The 15,973-nt window shown below is 42.0% G+C and overlaps 1 protein-coding gene across 3 annotated transcripts; it reads left to right on the top strand.

The window, feature by feature from the left end:
- Positions 1-1,317: 1,317 nt before the first annotated feature.
- LOC308401081 (uncharacterized protein) lies at positions 1,318-10,824 on the top strand. Of its 3 annotated transcripts, none has more exons than XM_080889140.1 (4): positions 1,318-1,509; positions 2,165-2,564; positions 4,905-5,165; positions 6,563-10,824. In XM_080889140.1, exons 2-4 carry the CDS (start codon positions 2,393-2,395, stop codon positions 7,552-7,554), a joined length of 1,425 nt encoding a protein of 474 aa, XP_080745266.1. In that variant the 5' UTR covers positions 1,318-1,509; positions 2,165-2,392; the 3' UTR covers positions 7,555-10,824. The 3 variants fall into 3 exon arrangements, with proteins under 3 accessions (XP_080745266.1, XP_080745268.1, XP_080745267.1); XM_080889142.1 differs by lacking the exon at positions 6,563-10,824 and adding an exon at positions 5,259-6,508; XM_080889141.1 differs by lacking the exons at positions 1,318-1,509; positions 2,165-2,564 and having other exon boundaries at positions 5,028-5,165; positions 5,259-10,824.
- The last annotated feature ends 5,149 nt before the right edge of the window (positions 10,825-15,973 follow it).

Raw genomic sequence — 15,973 nt, forward strand, 5'->3', positions numbered from 1 at the left:
AATGATATAAAATGATGCTTGTGCATTAACAGCTTTAAAAGTCAGAACTAGAATCTTAAAATGGACTCTGAATTCAATGTAGCTGTATTAGCAATGGTGTCACATGCAAGTACTTAGAAGATTTGGTCAGGGGCCTTGCTGCAGCGTTTGAAACCACCCGCAGACATTTAGGCAAAGTTTTTGAAATCTACGAAAGCCACACTGAAACGACAAACATCAAGAATGCTTCATTTGTCCAAAGCTGTTGTGAGCTGCTTAGCCACAACCAGGGTTGGACTGGCCATCATTTTTCGTTTTTATAGGCCGATAGGGTTTAATTTCTTTTCTTTTTTTAACGGTATAAATGAATGGTGGTGGATTGGGCAGTTGGTCATGATCGATTCTGGGCTGGACCAATTACAGCCAAGGAGGTCGAACTGAGGGGTTTTTTTTGCTGCTGTTTACATAAAAATGCAGCCAAGGCATTTTTTTTAAATAAACATTTCAAACTATTTACAGAACAATCAGCTGTTATGCATCAAATTTGATGCCACAAAAATTATTTGTGCCACTGCAAAAAAAAAAAAAGATTCTGTCCACTATAAGATAAAGGAGAACAGCCTGATACCTGCAGGCCTGACAACAGCACATGTATCACTCCTGTAACATTCAGCAGTCGCCTCATTGTTCTGACACACACAACAAAACTATTGGCTACACTACACACTGACTACACAAGATTTGCGCTAAACGTCGCAAATCTGTCACATCTCAAAACACTGTCACCCCTAACCCCGCCCCTCACGTCCCCCTTCCTAAACAACTAAATGTCATGTTGCCATATCATTTTTTTGACTGGTCGACATTGTACATACAAAAAACCCCACCCTTTCCGAAGGGTGGGGTTTTTTGGGGTTTTGCTCACAGGCTTTCGAGCGTTTTCCTTATAAGACGCTGTTTTTCCCGTTTCTTCCCACAGTAAATATAAACAACAATAGTATTCAGGATGAAAACCAAACATTGCATATATTTTTTATCATAACTCTGGTTTTACGTGGCCTATCAACACAATTTAAAAACTGGTATAAAGTCCACACTTTTTCCGTCAGTTGTTCCGTGTCTTTCAACATGTTGCACATCTGATGCACATTTAGATGTTAACGCTGTCTCTGTGCGATATAAAATAGTTTAGAGAAATAAAATACAGAAATAGTTTTAGAGTAGACAAAGAAACTTAGCTCTTCCAAGTGACCACAGTAGAGCTGAAGTGGAGGGGGCGGGGCCGACCAGGGTTTGGCCAGCTGGTTGTGAATGGGCAGGAGAGAAGTGACGTTTCAGGAAGTGAAATGCGAACAGAAGTAGATGGCGGGAGAGCGGAAATACGTTAAAACAGGCGAAAAACGACAAGCAGAGTGAAAGTAAACCTGTAAGGTGGAGGAAACGGACAGTGAGCGCAGTGTAACCGTGACAACGAGACACGAGGACGGATTTAAAGTGATCATAAAATCGTCTCCAGACGGTCGTCGTTCGGTGAGTGGAACCGGATTCAGCTACAACAGCGATAAATACGCCTGTAGGGAGATGAAGAGTGCTAAAATACTGAGAAACGGCTCTCTGATGAGTGTTTGTAGAGATGTGTTTCAGCAAGATAAAGACACACGACTCAGTCAAATAAGCGTTAATGAACTCCACAGTCTGCTGCCTGACAACAAAAGAGCGTCTGTGGGGGTATGGGGAGTACCTGAAATAGAAAAAAGAAAAGAAAACAGGGAAAATAGTGCTGGTTTAAAACGCATATTACAGGGAGAAATGTAACGGCAACGGTTTGGCTGCTGTTATTAAGTTTTATGAGCAAAGTAAGATGTACAGTGGATAAATTAGCTATGAGGTTAGACCTCCCCACCACGGAGATGGTTTTGTTCTGAGATGCTGTAAGTATCAAAGCAGCTCAGATTACTTGTTTCTGTTTTATTGGATTAAATAAGAATGACAAAAGTTTCACTGTGAGGACGTGATTTAAAGATGACAGAACATATACATTGCACATATATCACATCATATCATGAGTGAAGCACTGTGATTTTTATCTTGGATGCAGTAATTTGCTAGAATTGGAAGAATTTGTCAGGGAGAGCCACACAGGAAGTGTGTACCTGATTTCCCTGCTTTACTCCTGTCTGCACAGGTGACGATAATGGATCTGTTTGCCAAATGCCATTAAGCTGTGAAGAACGAGAGGTGCTGTGGGTGTGTGGCCATGGCTGCTGTTTGATGAAGTGGACTGAACTTAAAGGAGAGACACAAATTAAAGTACTGATCCCGTCACATTAGTGCGGATTTGGTACCAATACCACTGTCGGTATCGCTTCTATCAATGCTTGTATCGATCCGCCCAGCCTGAGTTGAAGCAGCGATGAGTTCAGCTCAGTATCTGAGAGAGTTCATCAAGCAGAGACTAACTGCTGTTTGTGAAGAAATCTTCTCAGAGGTTCAAAAAACCATCGTCCAGTATGAGGAGGAGATCAACCGTCAGCACAGACTGCTGGATATCAGCCGGAAACCCGACAGAAACTCACACATCATAGGTATGGACATGTTTTTAACTCTGTGCTGTTCAAGCTCAGATTCTTCAGCGTGACTGATTTTACTAGAAGATGTTAAACTGGGTATTTATCAGTGCTGTGGGTCAGTGTCCAGTGACGGGCTATGTTGGACTGGTGCGGGTCCATGGTCACTGCTACATCCACCAATAAGAGACATCACTGTTTCTGTTTAGGGTAGGCTGGTTCTTTTCTATGATAATCATTAATAAAAGGCTTTAAAAAGTAAAATGAAATGAAATAAAACAAGCTTAATATCAGATTCAAGATCACTTTATTTGTCACGTACATAGTTGTACCAGTTTAACACACAGTGAAATGTGACCTGATACGCTCCTCAACTGTGCAAAATAGAGAGACAAAAAACAATATATACAGTAAGTAAGTAGATATATACAAAGAGGACATTACGTGTGATAAGTGAGTGAATTATGTACATTAAGTTAGAATAAAACAATCTGGAAATTTACAGTTCAAAATTTGGGAATGTACATTGTGTGAGTGGGGTGTTAAAGTGGCTTGTGCCGCAATGAAGTCAGAAGGATCAGGCATGAAATGGGAATATGTGAGTCCTTTCTCAGTTCGTTATGGTTGATTGGGGGGGGCTGAGTTAACACACAGATGGCCTGAGGGTAGAAGCTCCTCTTGAGCCTCTCTGTTCTTGTCCGCATGGTGCAGAACCTTCTGCCTGATTGCAGAAGCTGGAACAGTTTATTGCTGGAGCGGAACGACTCCTTCAGTATTTGAGCTGCTCTAGTCCTGCAGGGAGGGGAGAGCAGTCCTGCAGCAGCGTTCTGCTGTACAGATCACTCTCTGAAGAGCTTTTTGGTCCTTAATACAGCTGTTCCCATTACCATGATGTGATGTTCTGTGTGAGGATGCTCTACGCAGCGCCTGTATAGAAAGTCCTGAGGAGCCCCGGAGAGACCCCGAACTTCCTCAGTTGTCGTAGGTGGTACAGGCGCTGCCTAGCCTTTTTGGACTTGTGATTTTTGTAGACTGTAAGTAGAGCAGGGTGATATGACCAAAAACATTTATCACGATATACATTTGAAAATTTGCGATAACGATATAACTGACGATATAATTGACACTAGACAAAATACTTTACAACTCCACAACTTTATTAGTGCAAAAAAACCCATCAATGTATTTTCACTTGAACAAGCAGCTGTTTTTATGTGCATTAAAGTTATATAAAAACGTAACAGTGGAAATGCAAATTCCTTGCTGACAGTTTAACCAAAAGGCATTTCCAGTGAAATGGGCTGACATATTATGACCATAACCATGTATAATATCCACAAAACTTAAAAAGAGGTTATATACACACACACACACACACACACACACACACACACACAATGCAGCACAGTACATATCACTCCGCGAGGCTCCTGCCTACGATAGCCGTAATACTCCAACAATCCATCAAGTGGTGCGGCTTCGTAGCTTAGCAAAGTCGCACTAAAACATTTGACAGATTTTCGAGTGCCGTGTACATAAAATCATTTCGAGGTCAGTAAACACAACCAGAATTCATACATAAGGCACATGGGATTATAAGGGGCACTGTCGATTTTTAGAAAAATCAAAGGATTGATTTTAAGTGTGCTGTATTTTCCAAACAACATGGTAATAACGACGGCCCGCTAGCACGCTCTACCAAAAATAGTGGTTTGTTGTGTGTCTGACGGACGAAAGCTAAACCAGTTCCACACCAATGAAGTTGCAGCATTTTTACAAACCAGTTCTGGTTCATCCGTTTCATTCAACGATCCGCTTTCGCTCTTCTCATTTTCTTCTCATTCTGCGTCGCCACCATGTGCGTATGTAAACAAAGGCACTGCGCGTGCGCGTTTTACCATATTCTATCGCGATATGTCATTTTCCTATCGTTGCCCAAAATTACACCGGTATTACCGTGAACGGTATGATATAGCCCAGCCCTAACTGTAAGCATATTGTGCTCTAAAAATTTACACCAGATCATTTCAAATGTGGAAAACATTCCTGCAAAAAGCTGCAGTGCATCAAGGCATGTGAGGGTGCCACCAGGGAGCGCCTCAGCTGATGAAAATATTTTATATTTATGTAGTTTATTTAACACGATCAACATCTCACTGTGACACCAGTCACGCCACAATCTGAGCTCACTGTCTCTAAAACATTTGTGTGTAAATGATCACCATTTATTCAGGTTTTGATTCATGCTTTTGTAAAATAGTGTTGTGTGTGTGGGTTTTTTTTTTTTTTTTTTTTTTTTTTTTTTTTTGTATCAACACCTTCTCGATTATTGTTCCTGTGTTTCTTTGTTTTCTCAAGACCCCCCACAACAGCATGACTGTGAGGAAGAGGAGGGTCTGGATGAGGAGCAGGTCTGTAACCAGCAGAGGAACTCCAGTCTGGACCAGGAGGACCCAGAGCCTCCACAGATTAAAGAGGGACAGGAGGAGCTCTGCAGCAGTCAGGAGGGAGAGCAGCTTGGACTGAAGCAGACTGAAGGCATTATCGTCTGGACTGATGAAGAGCAGCTCAGACTGCTGGGGACCATCTGGAAACCTGAGATAAACTTGCACAGAAAGGGTATGTAAAACTGTGATGGGCTTAATGACAATGAATATGACTCACGTAGGATCCTAATCAGAGCTTAAAGTTATTTTTTTTTTGTTTTTTTAGAGGCACAGGAAGAATTGAAGGTCCAACTGTAATAAGCAACATGAAGTCATACTACTGCTTGCTCATCATCACCTCTCTCCTTAACCTAACTTCTGCTAACGTTTCGCATATCTGGCTTATTAACTGTAGTTACTACAACCCTGCACGCGGCCCTTGTTCCTGAAATAAATACCAGTCGATTTCTCGTTTCTACAGAAAAGCAAAGGGGCCAGTAGGAAAATAAGGAATGGGGGAGTCACATCCCTATATTTAACAATGATAATAACAAAACTTATTTGTATAGCGCCTTTCAAGAAACCCAGGGGCACGGTACAAAGGAGTTTAAATAAATCAATTTATAAACATACAAAAATGCTAGAGTTTGAAAGGCTTTGTTGAAGAGGTCAGTTTTACGTTTCTTAAGAGTCCAGTGATGAGGTTTTGCAAAACTAAGATGGGAGAGCGTTTCAGAGGGTCGGGGCTGCCACACAGAAGGCTCTGTCACTAGAGGTTAACGCGAGGGACAGAACGCAGATGCAAGGCAGAGCACCATAGTGTCTGAGACTGTGCGTTTGGCTTCAGCAGGTCGCACAGGTATTGAGGGTCGGGGCAGTGAAGGATTTTTGAGTGAGACTTTGGGGGCCACAAACAGGAGCACTGTTTTATTACTGTTTATATTGGGGGGGTTAGATGGCACGTGATTGTGAGGGTAAGTTGTGTATCTTCAGCATAGAAATGGAAGCAGAGACCATGGTGGTGGGAAATCTGAGCAGGGGGTACATATAAGCCCCTTTTCCATTAATGCCTATTCAAATCGACTCTGCACGATACGCCACGACTCAACTCAAATTGATCGATTTTCCATTATAACCAAGTATGCGTGTGTGGTGAACCGTGCCAAGTCCAGCTGAGTAGGTGGTAATGAAGAAAGGGCATAGATGGTGAAAAGAAGAGGTCCATGCACAGACTCTTGAGGCGTGACAACTACAGCAGAGGTGGAGCAGACATCTTCCATGGTGACAAACTGTGTTGGTTTGCAGAGATGACACTGAAAGTAAAGTACCAGTGAGGTCAAGATAAGGTTAGCCTGTACTCTAACCTTCATGTTCCTGCCTTTTCTTCTCTAACAATGCCTCACCCACTCCTCTTCCTTTGTCTTTAACCAAGACACAGGCCTAAGAGTTAAGAGCAGAAGGTTACTGAGATTTAAAATGACACAGAAGTGACTACTATCAAGAGACAACGGCTCAAATCAGAATATGTTCCTCAGATGTTTGGGTTGTTGTTGTTTTTTTTCTATCATTTCTCCCAATTTGTCTCTTCAGACCTCCGACACCAACACATTTGTGAGAAGGAAGTTCTCACAGACCAGCAGGTCTGTAACCAGGAGAAGAACTCCAGTCTGGACCAGGAGGATCCAGCGCCTTCACATATTAAAGAAGAACAGGAGGAACTCCGCAGCAGTCAGGAGGGAGAGCAGGTTGAACTGAAGCAAGAGACTGATATCTTCATGGTGACTCGATCTTATGAGGAAAGTGACCACAGTGAACCAGAGTCAAACAAAGAGCAGCTCCTTTTTCACAGCTCTCCTGAAGCAGAGAGCCAAGATCATGAAGACAAGCATGTGGACTCAGAATCAAGTAAAAATGCAGAGCTGAAGAAGAGGAAACACAGTCAGAGCTTGGACAACACCACTGTGTCAGAGAGTCAAAGTAAATCTGACAAAGTGAAAAAGTATGTACAATGTGAAATCTGTGGGAAAACCTTACATACATCTAATCTGACTGCACATTTAAGAGTTCATACAGGTGAGAAACCACATTGTTGCACCACTTGTGGCAAAGGATTCATTCAGAAATCAAATTTGAAGCGTCATTTGAGAACACACACAGGTGAGAAGCCATTTACTTGTAGCACCTGTGGGAAAAGTTTCGGTCTGAAACCAGAGTTGCAGCGCCATCTAAGAATTCACACAGGTGAAAGGCCACATTGTTGTAACACTTGTGGGAAAAGATTTACTGACCTGTCAGGGATCATAGCTCACAGGAGAGTCCACACAGGTGAGAAGCGGTATTCTTGTAGTACTTGTGGGAAAAGATTCATTCAGAAATCAGGAATGAAAACGCATGTAAGAAGTCACACAGGTGAGAAGCCGTATTCGTGTAGCACGTGTGGGAGAAAATTTAGTCATAAATCAACACTGCAAACTCACGTAAAACTTCACACGGGAGAGAAACCACATTCTTGTAGCATCTGTGGCAAAAGCTTTGTTCAAAAGCCACACTTAAGTAGGCACATGAAAATTCATACTACTTGAAGTTTCGTGCTTAGATAAGATAGCTGTGAGTAGTAGTAGTAGTTTGTTGGTCATAAAGCTCACACTGACCAGAAGTTTAATGACTGCAACACTTGAGTGAAGAAGTCAGTATTTTTTGTGTAGAGCAGAGCAGTAAAAATAAATGTTTTTTATTTAAGGATGATACATTAAGATTTCTGCATTTCAAAGCCTATCACAGCTGACGTAGGCTGATATGGGTATGCCCTGGACAGGTCAGCTCCTGAGCTAAAACATAGATGGTCAATTATTCACACCGATGGGCAATTTGGCAAGTAACTAATGCACCAGTTAATATAAAAAAGTATAAAATCAAACCCTTAAAAAACAGCAATAACAACAATATTCATAATAAAACAATCAGGTGTCACAATAAGATGCCTCTACAAAAACAGTTCCTGTCCACCACAAGACAGAGGGGCACATCACAGTCCTGATATTTCCGGGGTGTGTCACTCCTCTTGCTGTCCACCTCGAGACGGTGTATAAATAAGCGTTTGCCTTTAGTGCCTTTTTGGACGGCATCGTTGTCTGTGACAATGGGAACACAATCTTCTCATCTCTTCTGCTGTGAGGAATGCCTGTCTCCATGCTGACACACCAGCTCCGCCACAAATTCTTTGTGTGCCATGGGCAGCACCTGCATGGCACTGATCGCCTCACGGTGCAAGATGAATGCTTTTCTTGTCTCAATCTCCAGGAAGTGTAAGAGCACAGTCCCGTACCTGCAGCAGTCTTGCTGTGGGTGGACTAATACTGAATGAACTGGTCTAGTATGTCAGCCCCTCTCACAGCCCAGTGTCCGTCTGCATCCTCCACCTTTCTCTTCACCCTGGACATACAGGTGGATGGTGGTGCACACAGGCACCTCCCACGTGTCCATCCACTTCACAATATCAAGTGGGTCATCTCTGATCCATCTCACAGATCCTAATTCGCATTTTTTTGTTGAGAGTATTTTCCCTCCCTCCCAGGCATTCCCTGTGTAGATACTACATGCACCACATCTTGTGCTGGTCAGATCCAGGAACATTTGGGACTGGTACAAAACAACTGTCCATGTAAACATGGCATCCTGTGCTAAGCAACAGCTGAAAAAGGTTCATCACCACATCATAAGACATAAGACAGCATCACTTGCTTTTAAAGTCTTAACAGTGTATGTGATGAATCTAAAGGTTGATTCAGCCAATGTAAAACCTTTCATCCCTCATTTAGTTGGTTTGTCCGTCATGTATTGTGTCATGCCAGGCTTTGCTTTAGGTGCCACCATCCTTTCATCAACTGCCAGTTCCCTCCTCGGGTGTTAATAAGCTGGCTGCCACAGAGGATTTCATAATTTTTTACCACCTACTCAGGATCAGTGAGGTGGATGTTCCAAAATATGGCTCTGGACCTGTCTCTTGTCTATATGTCATTGATGGAAGGGGCACAGACAAGGCATGATTGTGTCTCCATGATTGTGTAGTCTTAGTCTTGGCAGCGATATGTAAATCCAGAGACCAAAAAGCTGATAGACATCTTCTGTTTCTACATCAGTCCATTTGTGTTCTTTGGCTAAAAACTGATTTTTTTTTCTATTTTTTGCAGCATTTTGGTTTGTGTCAGCACAGCTTGTGCTGAGTGTGTCAGTGGCGAAAAACAATAAAAACGGGTCTTTTAGACTACAGCATTCTCTCAGTTGTCACAGGAGTTACGTCCCGGGACCCCCGCAATAGGGGAAAAGTAGGAAATTGTGTCTTTATAGCAAAAATAATTAGAATTATAATCTAAAAAAAAAAAAGAGAGAATACCATATCACAGGTTTCGGCGGCATAAAGATACTTTTTATTTTATTTTTTTAGAATAATTATTGTATATTCAAAAATGTATTAATTATTTATAATTTGCAATAATTATTATTGTTGATTAATTATTATGTTTTAATTAATTTATCGGGTTTCTGCGCCCTCTTTACAGAGGCCCTCGTTCTCTCAAAAAATTAGATTTGAGTAAGAGTACAAACTCATTCTGATTTAAAAGCCAAGGAATTAAAAATGGGTTTTTAGACGAGCTTTGAAAGTGTCCAATGTTGGGGAGGTCCTGATGTGGTGAATTGTTCAACCAATACTTTGTTTTTTTGCCCCCGATCACAAGGGCAAGCGCTGAGCTTAGAAAACCCTTCCTATCAACACAATGTTAAAACTGGTAGTTTTTAGTCTTCACTGTCAACTCAAATTGAGACAGATTCAGTGAGACTGCATCTTGCTACTTCATAATTTTAATTCCGCGAGCTTGTTTGGAGACACTGGTGTGTCTGTCGACTAAAGACATAACTTTACCTTTGCATTTAAAATTTGGTGACTAATATTTTTATTTTTCAGTGGCAAAGTATTCAAAATCTGTGGGTCTTTAACTCTAGCAGAGAGCAGACCAAATGTGTCTACATTTTGGTAACCTACAATTATTAATAACTCTCCTTGTGTTTACACCTTTACTGCTGAATTTCCAAATCATGTAACTGATTTAAGGCCAAGGCCATTTACACATCTAAAGTACAGTTTTAATAAGGAAAAATGTATTTAAAAAAAGCATATTATATTATATCCTTCCTAAATTTTACGGTAATGCCACTGTACTGGCTGATTCGGTTGCCACAGTGTGAAAGATGTGGAAAAAGAATCATAGCATTAAATTTAACTGGGCAGCCTTTACAGGCAGATGATAATTGTACAAGTCAAACAGTTCAATATTTGTACAATCTCTTGTTTCGGGCATTTTTCTAAAATGGGCTTCAAATTATAATTGATGAGTCCGTATTACTTCCCAGCATGTTAATTAATTAACATGTATTTTTTTCTGATCAATAATTATGGAAAAACTATCACATAATTGTCTTATGATTGATTGAGAAACGCGTTGACAGTTTTTAATTTTTTTAATTGTTCAAAGACAGGAAATTATTTTGGAGTCACTGTGAGACACGAATCATGTGCCTGTTCAGTAAACCTTCAACCTTTTGAGTTTTTGCTGTTTTTAAATGATAATAGCAAACAATCAACTTGAACACTGCTGCTAAGAATGCAGATATGACTTAAAGCAGTTATATCCTCTCAGTATTGTTTATTCAGTTTATATTATTTATTTTATTATTGTATCAGGAAAATCCTGATCCTAGATTTGATGAAGGTTAAAGTTGTTTTGCTCTGATGGTTCATTGTTTAGTTCTGTTGTTTATTAGTGTTTATGTTGTCTTAAAGTTTAAATAAAAACTTGATTCAAACATCTTTTGAGTATTTTTTTCTGAGATGAAACCTCTAGTATGAAAGCAGCACATCTTTCTTATTTAACATAAGTTTGTTTCTGATGTTTTATATAAATATAGAAAGTGATGTTTTGACTCTTTGGATAATCATGTCTCGGGGCATTGTACTTGGTATAAGCAGCACTGACTAACCAGGAATCCAGTGGTGGGAAGGGTCAATTAAAAGCCTGGAATGAGGTTTGCTCTATTTCTACTCCCAAGTAACTGGTATCCTGATTAAATTACCTGGAAGAAATCGACTGGATGGCTGAACCACGGAAAATAGTGGAGGCTCTCTGATGATGGTTTCACTCGTGTTTACAGCGCAGCTAATTAGAACACTGTAGATTTAGACTTTCTGAAGAAATTTTTGTTATTTTGCAATAAGAAAGTTGCACCAATCTGAAATTATATGCAAATAACTTGGAGTGATTTAAAACAGCAGTCTCCAACCTTTTTTGCGCCACGGACCGGTTTATGCCCGACAATATTTTCACAGACCGGCCTTTAAGGTGTCGCAGATAAATACAACAAAATAAAACTAGTACCGGTACTGAAAAAAAAAGAAGATTTATTCATAACACACGTGAAAAGACCAAGGAAAACCAAGTTAACGATAAAAACGATAACAAAATAACGCTGAAAACTGATAAAAACCCTGAAAACCATACATTTCACACCTGAGCCTCAACTCTCGCGGCCCGGTACCGGTCCGAGGCCCGGGGGTTGGGGACCGCTGATTTAAAAGCTTTTCTTCTTTGGGAATGCGCTTGGACTCTAGAACAGGGGTGTCAAGCTCCAGTCCTCGAGGGCCGGGTTGCAGCAAGGGACAGATATAAGTTTCATAACACTGGCTTGTGCTTTCAGGTGCATGATGGATATAGGCATATCATATGGAGCTGCTATGAGCTGAAATGGTGTTTGCCCCCTTGCTGTTTTTTTTTTCTTTTAATTTTGTCACACTTAAATGTTTCAGATCATCAACTACATTTAAATAATAAAGATAACACAAGTAAACACTAAATACAATTTCTAAATTAATGTGTTAATTATTGCTGCTTGACCCCACCCACCATTATAACATAAATTAACCTTGGTGTACCACATCTTTGGAAAGTTCTATTTCTCTAGCTGCATCCAGGCCTGAATACTGCCACACTTGTTCTTAATCAAGAAATCACTTAAATAGGACCTGCTTGACAAAGACAAGTAGACCGTGAGATTCTTAAAAGCCACATGTCTCGCTGTGATCCAAGGAAATTCAGGAACAAATGAGAACAAAGTAATTGGGGTCATGCTCATAAACCTTCCAATGTGGCTTAAGCACAAGAATTCTGCAAAGATGAGTAGACCAAGATTCTTCCACAGTGCTGTAAAAGACTCATTGACAGTTATCACAAACGCTTGATTGCAGTAGATGCCTTTAAGGGTGGCCCAACCACTTATTAGGTTTAGGAGGCAATCACTTTTTTCACACAGGGCATGCAGGTTTGGATAACTAACAGGTTTGCTAACATGTCCAGAACTGAAGTGTTCTAGTTTTTATTTGAGTATGAATTTATTTCAACAGTCTGAAAGAAATTCTTTCTAAACAAAATTTGTTCCATTTAATTTAAAGTTTACCCCAATATGTAGCAATGTTTTATAATAAAGTTTTAGTGTAGCTGCCCTTTAGTGAGAAACAAGAAGATTGTGTTTGTGACGTGGTTATTGATGTGGTCTTGCTGCACAAAGGCTCTGGTTCAAACTTCACGCTCAGCTGGAGCCTCTCTGTAGAGTTTACCTTCTCCCACAGTTTAAAAAGATGTGCTAAATACCTTAACTAAAAAACGTACCACAGACATTAACATGAGGAAACAGTTCTATTGAAAACTGATCCACAGATTGTCTGAGATCCCCAAGGTAACATTTTGGTAAGAGCTATGAAGTGCTGATCACATAGAGCTGCTGTACCATTATCGAAAGCTGAGCCAAGGAAACATGTTTCTACAAAAGACTAAAGCTACAACATTTAATAACAGCTGCTGCTAATCCAACATGGTTTACAATCCTACTGTTACTGTTAATTAGACACAAAAACACCCGAGGTAACTATGATGTATTTACTACCATGCCTTTTTTTTTTTTTCTTTTTGCCTGTCCCGTTTGGCTCTTTTGCCATCAGAATTGTTGTCTAAAGGCAAAGAAAGATGCCCAACGGATTTACTTTACCAAATTGACCATCCCAGCCTTGCCGTAATGGTCCATTTGATTCACCTTTTATTGTTTATTTTATTTTCACTTGCTGAATACGGGACAGACTTGACTGGGGGAAAGAAGGGGAGAAAGAAAGAGGGAAAGAGAAACAGCTGAGAAGAGGGACGGGGGAGAAGGGCAAAAGACAAAAACCAACAGAATGGGCAGAAAAAAAAAAGAAAAAAAATGCATATATCAATCACCTGGATCACCTGCTGAGAAAGAAAAAAGAAAACAAGCAGAAGAGAACAAGAGTAATAGAATAAACAACATCACAATGATATATGTGAATATGACAGTAAATACTAAATGTTAAACATTATTGTGCAGCACATAAGATCAACAGAACACAGTGTGCTTTGAGGTAGGAGCCAAAAAGGGTGTAGTTTGTGGGTGTGATCACCCGTGTGTACACCTGTGAGCATGGACGCGTTTGTTTTTTGTTTTTTAAAAGGTTCCTTCATGTAATAATCTGCTAGAGGGTGTGGGGGGGCCACAGCCCCGTCCTCCAGGGCATGAAGCAGGTATGGAGGAGATCAAAACTCCAGACATCCAGAGGCCCCCAGAACACAAGAGACCAAGGAAGACCAACAGAGGGGCAGCCGCGCCACTGTCCCAGAAAGAGCTGAGGAGAGTCCCAGATGAGGGCTCACTCAGCAGCCGCGGAGCAGAAGCCAGGGGGAGTTGCAGTGACGCGCCCGTGAGCTCCGCCGGCAGCCAGCCGTGCCTGAGTGACCGAGCCCCAGGCCAAGAGGCCGGGGGCACCCCACCTCCGAAGTGGCCCGAGCGAGCCCCAGGCTCCAGGCCCCGATAAGCGGCCATCAAGGAGTGAGCCGGTGTGTACCTGGACGCCCACCCCCGGACACAAAGAACCACCAACGCACCGATGTCTGAGGGGGTCCGCCACTGGCAGGGGAAGTGGTGGTAGGGGGAGATAGGCCTCCAAACCTTGGAGGGCCTGAGATGTCCCCAGAGAGGTGGCGCCTGACACCCAACCTGACATATAGACACAGACATACAGGCACACACAGATACAAACATCCATTCCCACCCTCACGCTCTCATATGCACTCCACACTCAACCAACGTGGAGACAGACATAAAGAGACGCTGTACACACGATCACACTCCCCAAGCGTACTCTACAAACCGGGTCTAGGTACCCTTGCCCCTGGAGGGGGGAACTGCACCCAGACCCAGGTGGTGTTACCCTTTTCCCTGCGGTGGGGAGAGGCAGACCGCCCCGACTCCGCAGCAGCAGGGAGGCCCCACCCTCCAGACCGCAGTCGGACGGCCAACTCCTCCTCCTAGTCCTAGCCCCCCTGCTCCAGCAGGTCGCAGAGAATGGGGGTGAGAGAAGACTCCAAACCTCCCTCCACCCGCTCATTGTAGTGTTGATGCATGTGTGTTCTAAGGTGCATTTAAAACCCAGGAGGGCTTGGAGCTACCTGCCAGAGAGCAGCAGGTAAGCGCATGGTCCCTCCTGCTAGCCCTCAATGTCTACGTGTATTTAAAATTGAGAGGTGGGCAACGACGCCAGGGGTGAGGTGTACACCCTGATGGTAATTTGGATTCCATGTATCGTGCCCACCCCCAAGATCCTATATGTATGTGTAATGAGAGTGTGAGTAATGTGAATGTCTAAGTTGTGGGATAAAATTGAGGCAGAGGCAGCCAGAAGGGGACCGGGGGGGGGGGGGGGGGGGGGGGGGGGGTAGCCTCCTCTGCACCCTGGTGACATACCCCTACTCCAAGGTCCTGTATGTGTGGGTCCTGCACTATGATGTATTTACTACCATGCCATATGCCAGTCAGGGGTATCTGGAGCTCTCAAGTGCTTGCCGTGAAATTGAGTCTGGATTTCGTGAAAACAAGGAAATTGAATTTGATGACCCCCCCCCCCCCCCCCGCTCCTCATTCCTCATCGGGTCGTCTGCTTGTCTTCACCTCTGTTTCTCCTGCTTAACCTCCCCTGCTCATCATTTAGCTCTGGGGGTTCCTTGGAGATGCCGTAAAGCTCCACCTGCTTCCCCGCCAGCAAAATTGCTTCCTAAGCTGCAAGTGTGATATCTCCATTTTTCCATGGATACACAGTCTTTAGCCTCAGTGCTGCTGTCCTGCGCGCTGAGGCGCAGCTGTTTAGCTCACCAGCTTCTTCTTCCCGGAGAAAGCAGCACTAATGTTGCAGATTAGAAACTGAAACTGTCTGATGCTTTAAAGTGCAACAACTTAGAAAAACAAAGTTTTCCTTGCGACCTGTTCATGAACATCCTTTGTTGCCCAAACCCTCAAAATACTGAACAAAATCTTTTTTGTTCAAAACAGCTCCCTGATAAAATATGATTCTTAGTTGCTCAATCATGTTTAATTTCGGTACTAAGGAAATGTTAATTTCAGCATCTTAGCTTAGCTTAATTTAGTAACACAATCTTTACTTTCACATCACTAAGAGAGGTCACAAAACAAAACTGGATTATCAATTCTTGTTCTGTTGTACAATGCCACACAGTTTGTTTTCCTTGTATACTGTCTGTGCTGCTGTGTGCTGTGCTGCACTCACGCAGAGATAAGAGTACATGTACAGTTATCCCACTGACACAGAGAGGAGAAAAATAGAAAGAACAATCTAAGCCCTGGATTAAAACAAACATAATTATGTAAATGAATAGTGTTCAAGTAAAAAATAAGACTGTTATCATATATGCTTTGATAAATGAATCACGATAGAGTTGCTTTATCGAAATGTTTTTGTTATCATACAAAGAATTTGTGGACAAATACAAAATATTCATACAACTAGAAGTATCAACTGAGGTTTTTAATGCTGCACCTAAACGTGTCCTTATAATGTTACCAAAGTCAGCAGGAGGACCTGTGATCCAT

The sequence above is a fragment of the Rhamphochromis sp. 'chilingali' genome, assembly GCF_963969265.1.
Source record: "Rhamphochromis sp. 'chilingali' genome assembly, chromosome: 1".
In the NCBI taxonomy this organism is placed as follows: domain Eukaryota; kingdom Metazoa; phylum Chordata; class Actinopteri; order Cichliformes; family Cichlidae; genus Rhamphochromis; species Rhamphochromis sp. 'chilingali'.

Excerpts from the sequence above, each read along its gene's own strand:
- LOC308401081 (XM_080889140.1), top strand. The coding sequence starts at position 2,393 with ATGAGTTCAGCTCAGTATCTGAGAGAGTTCATCAAGCAGAGACTAACT. Across the intron at positions 2,565-4,904 it reads CAGAAACTCACACATCATAG|ACCCCCCACAACAGCATGAC; the intron begins GTATGGACATGT and ends TGTTTTCTCAAG. Across the intron at positions 5,166-6,562 it reads GATAAACTTGCACAGAAAGG|ACCTCCGACACCAACACATT; the intron begins GTATGTAAAACT and ends TTGTCTCTTCAG.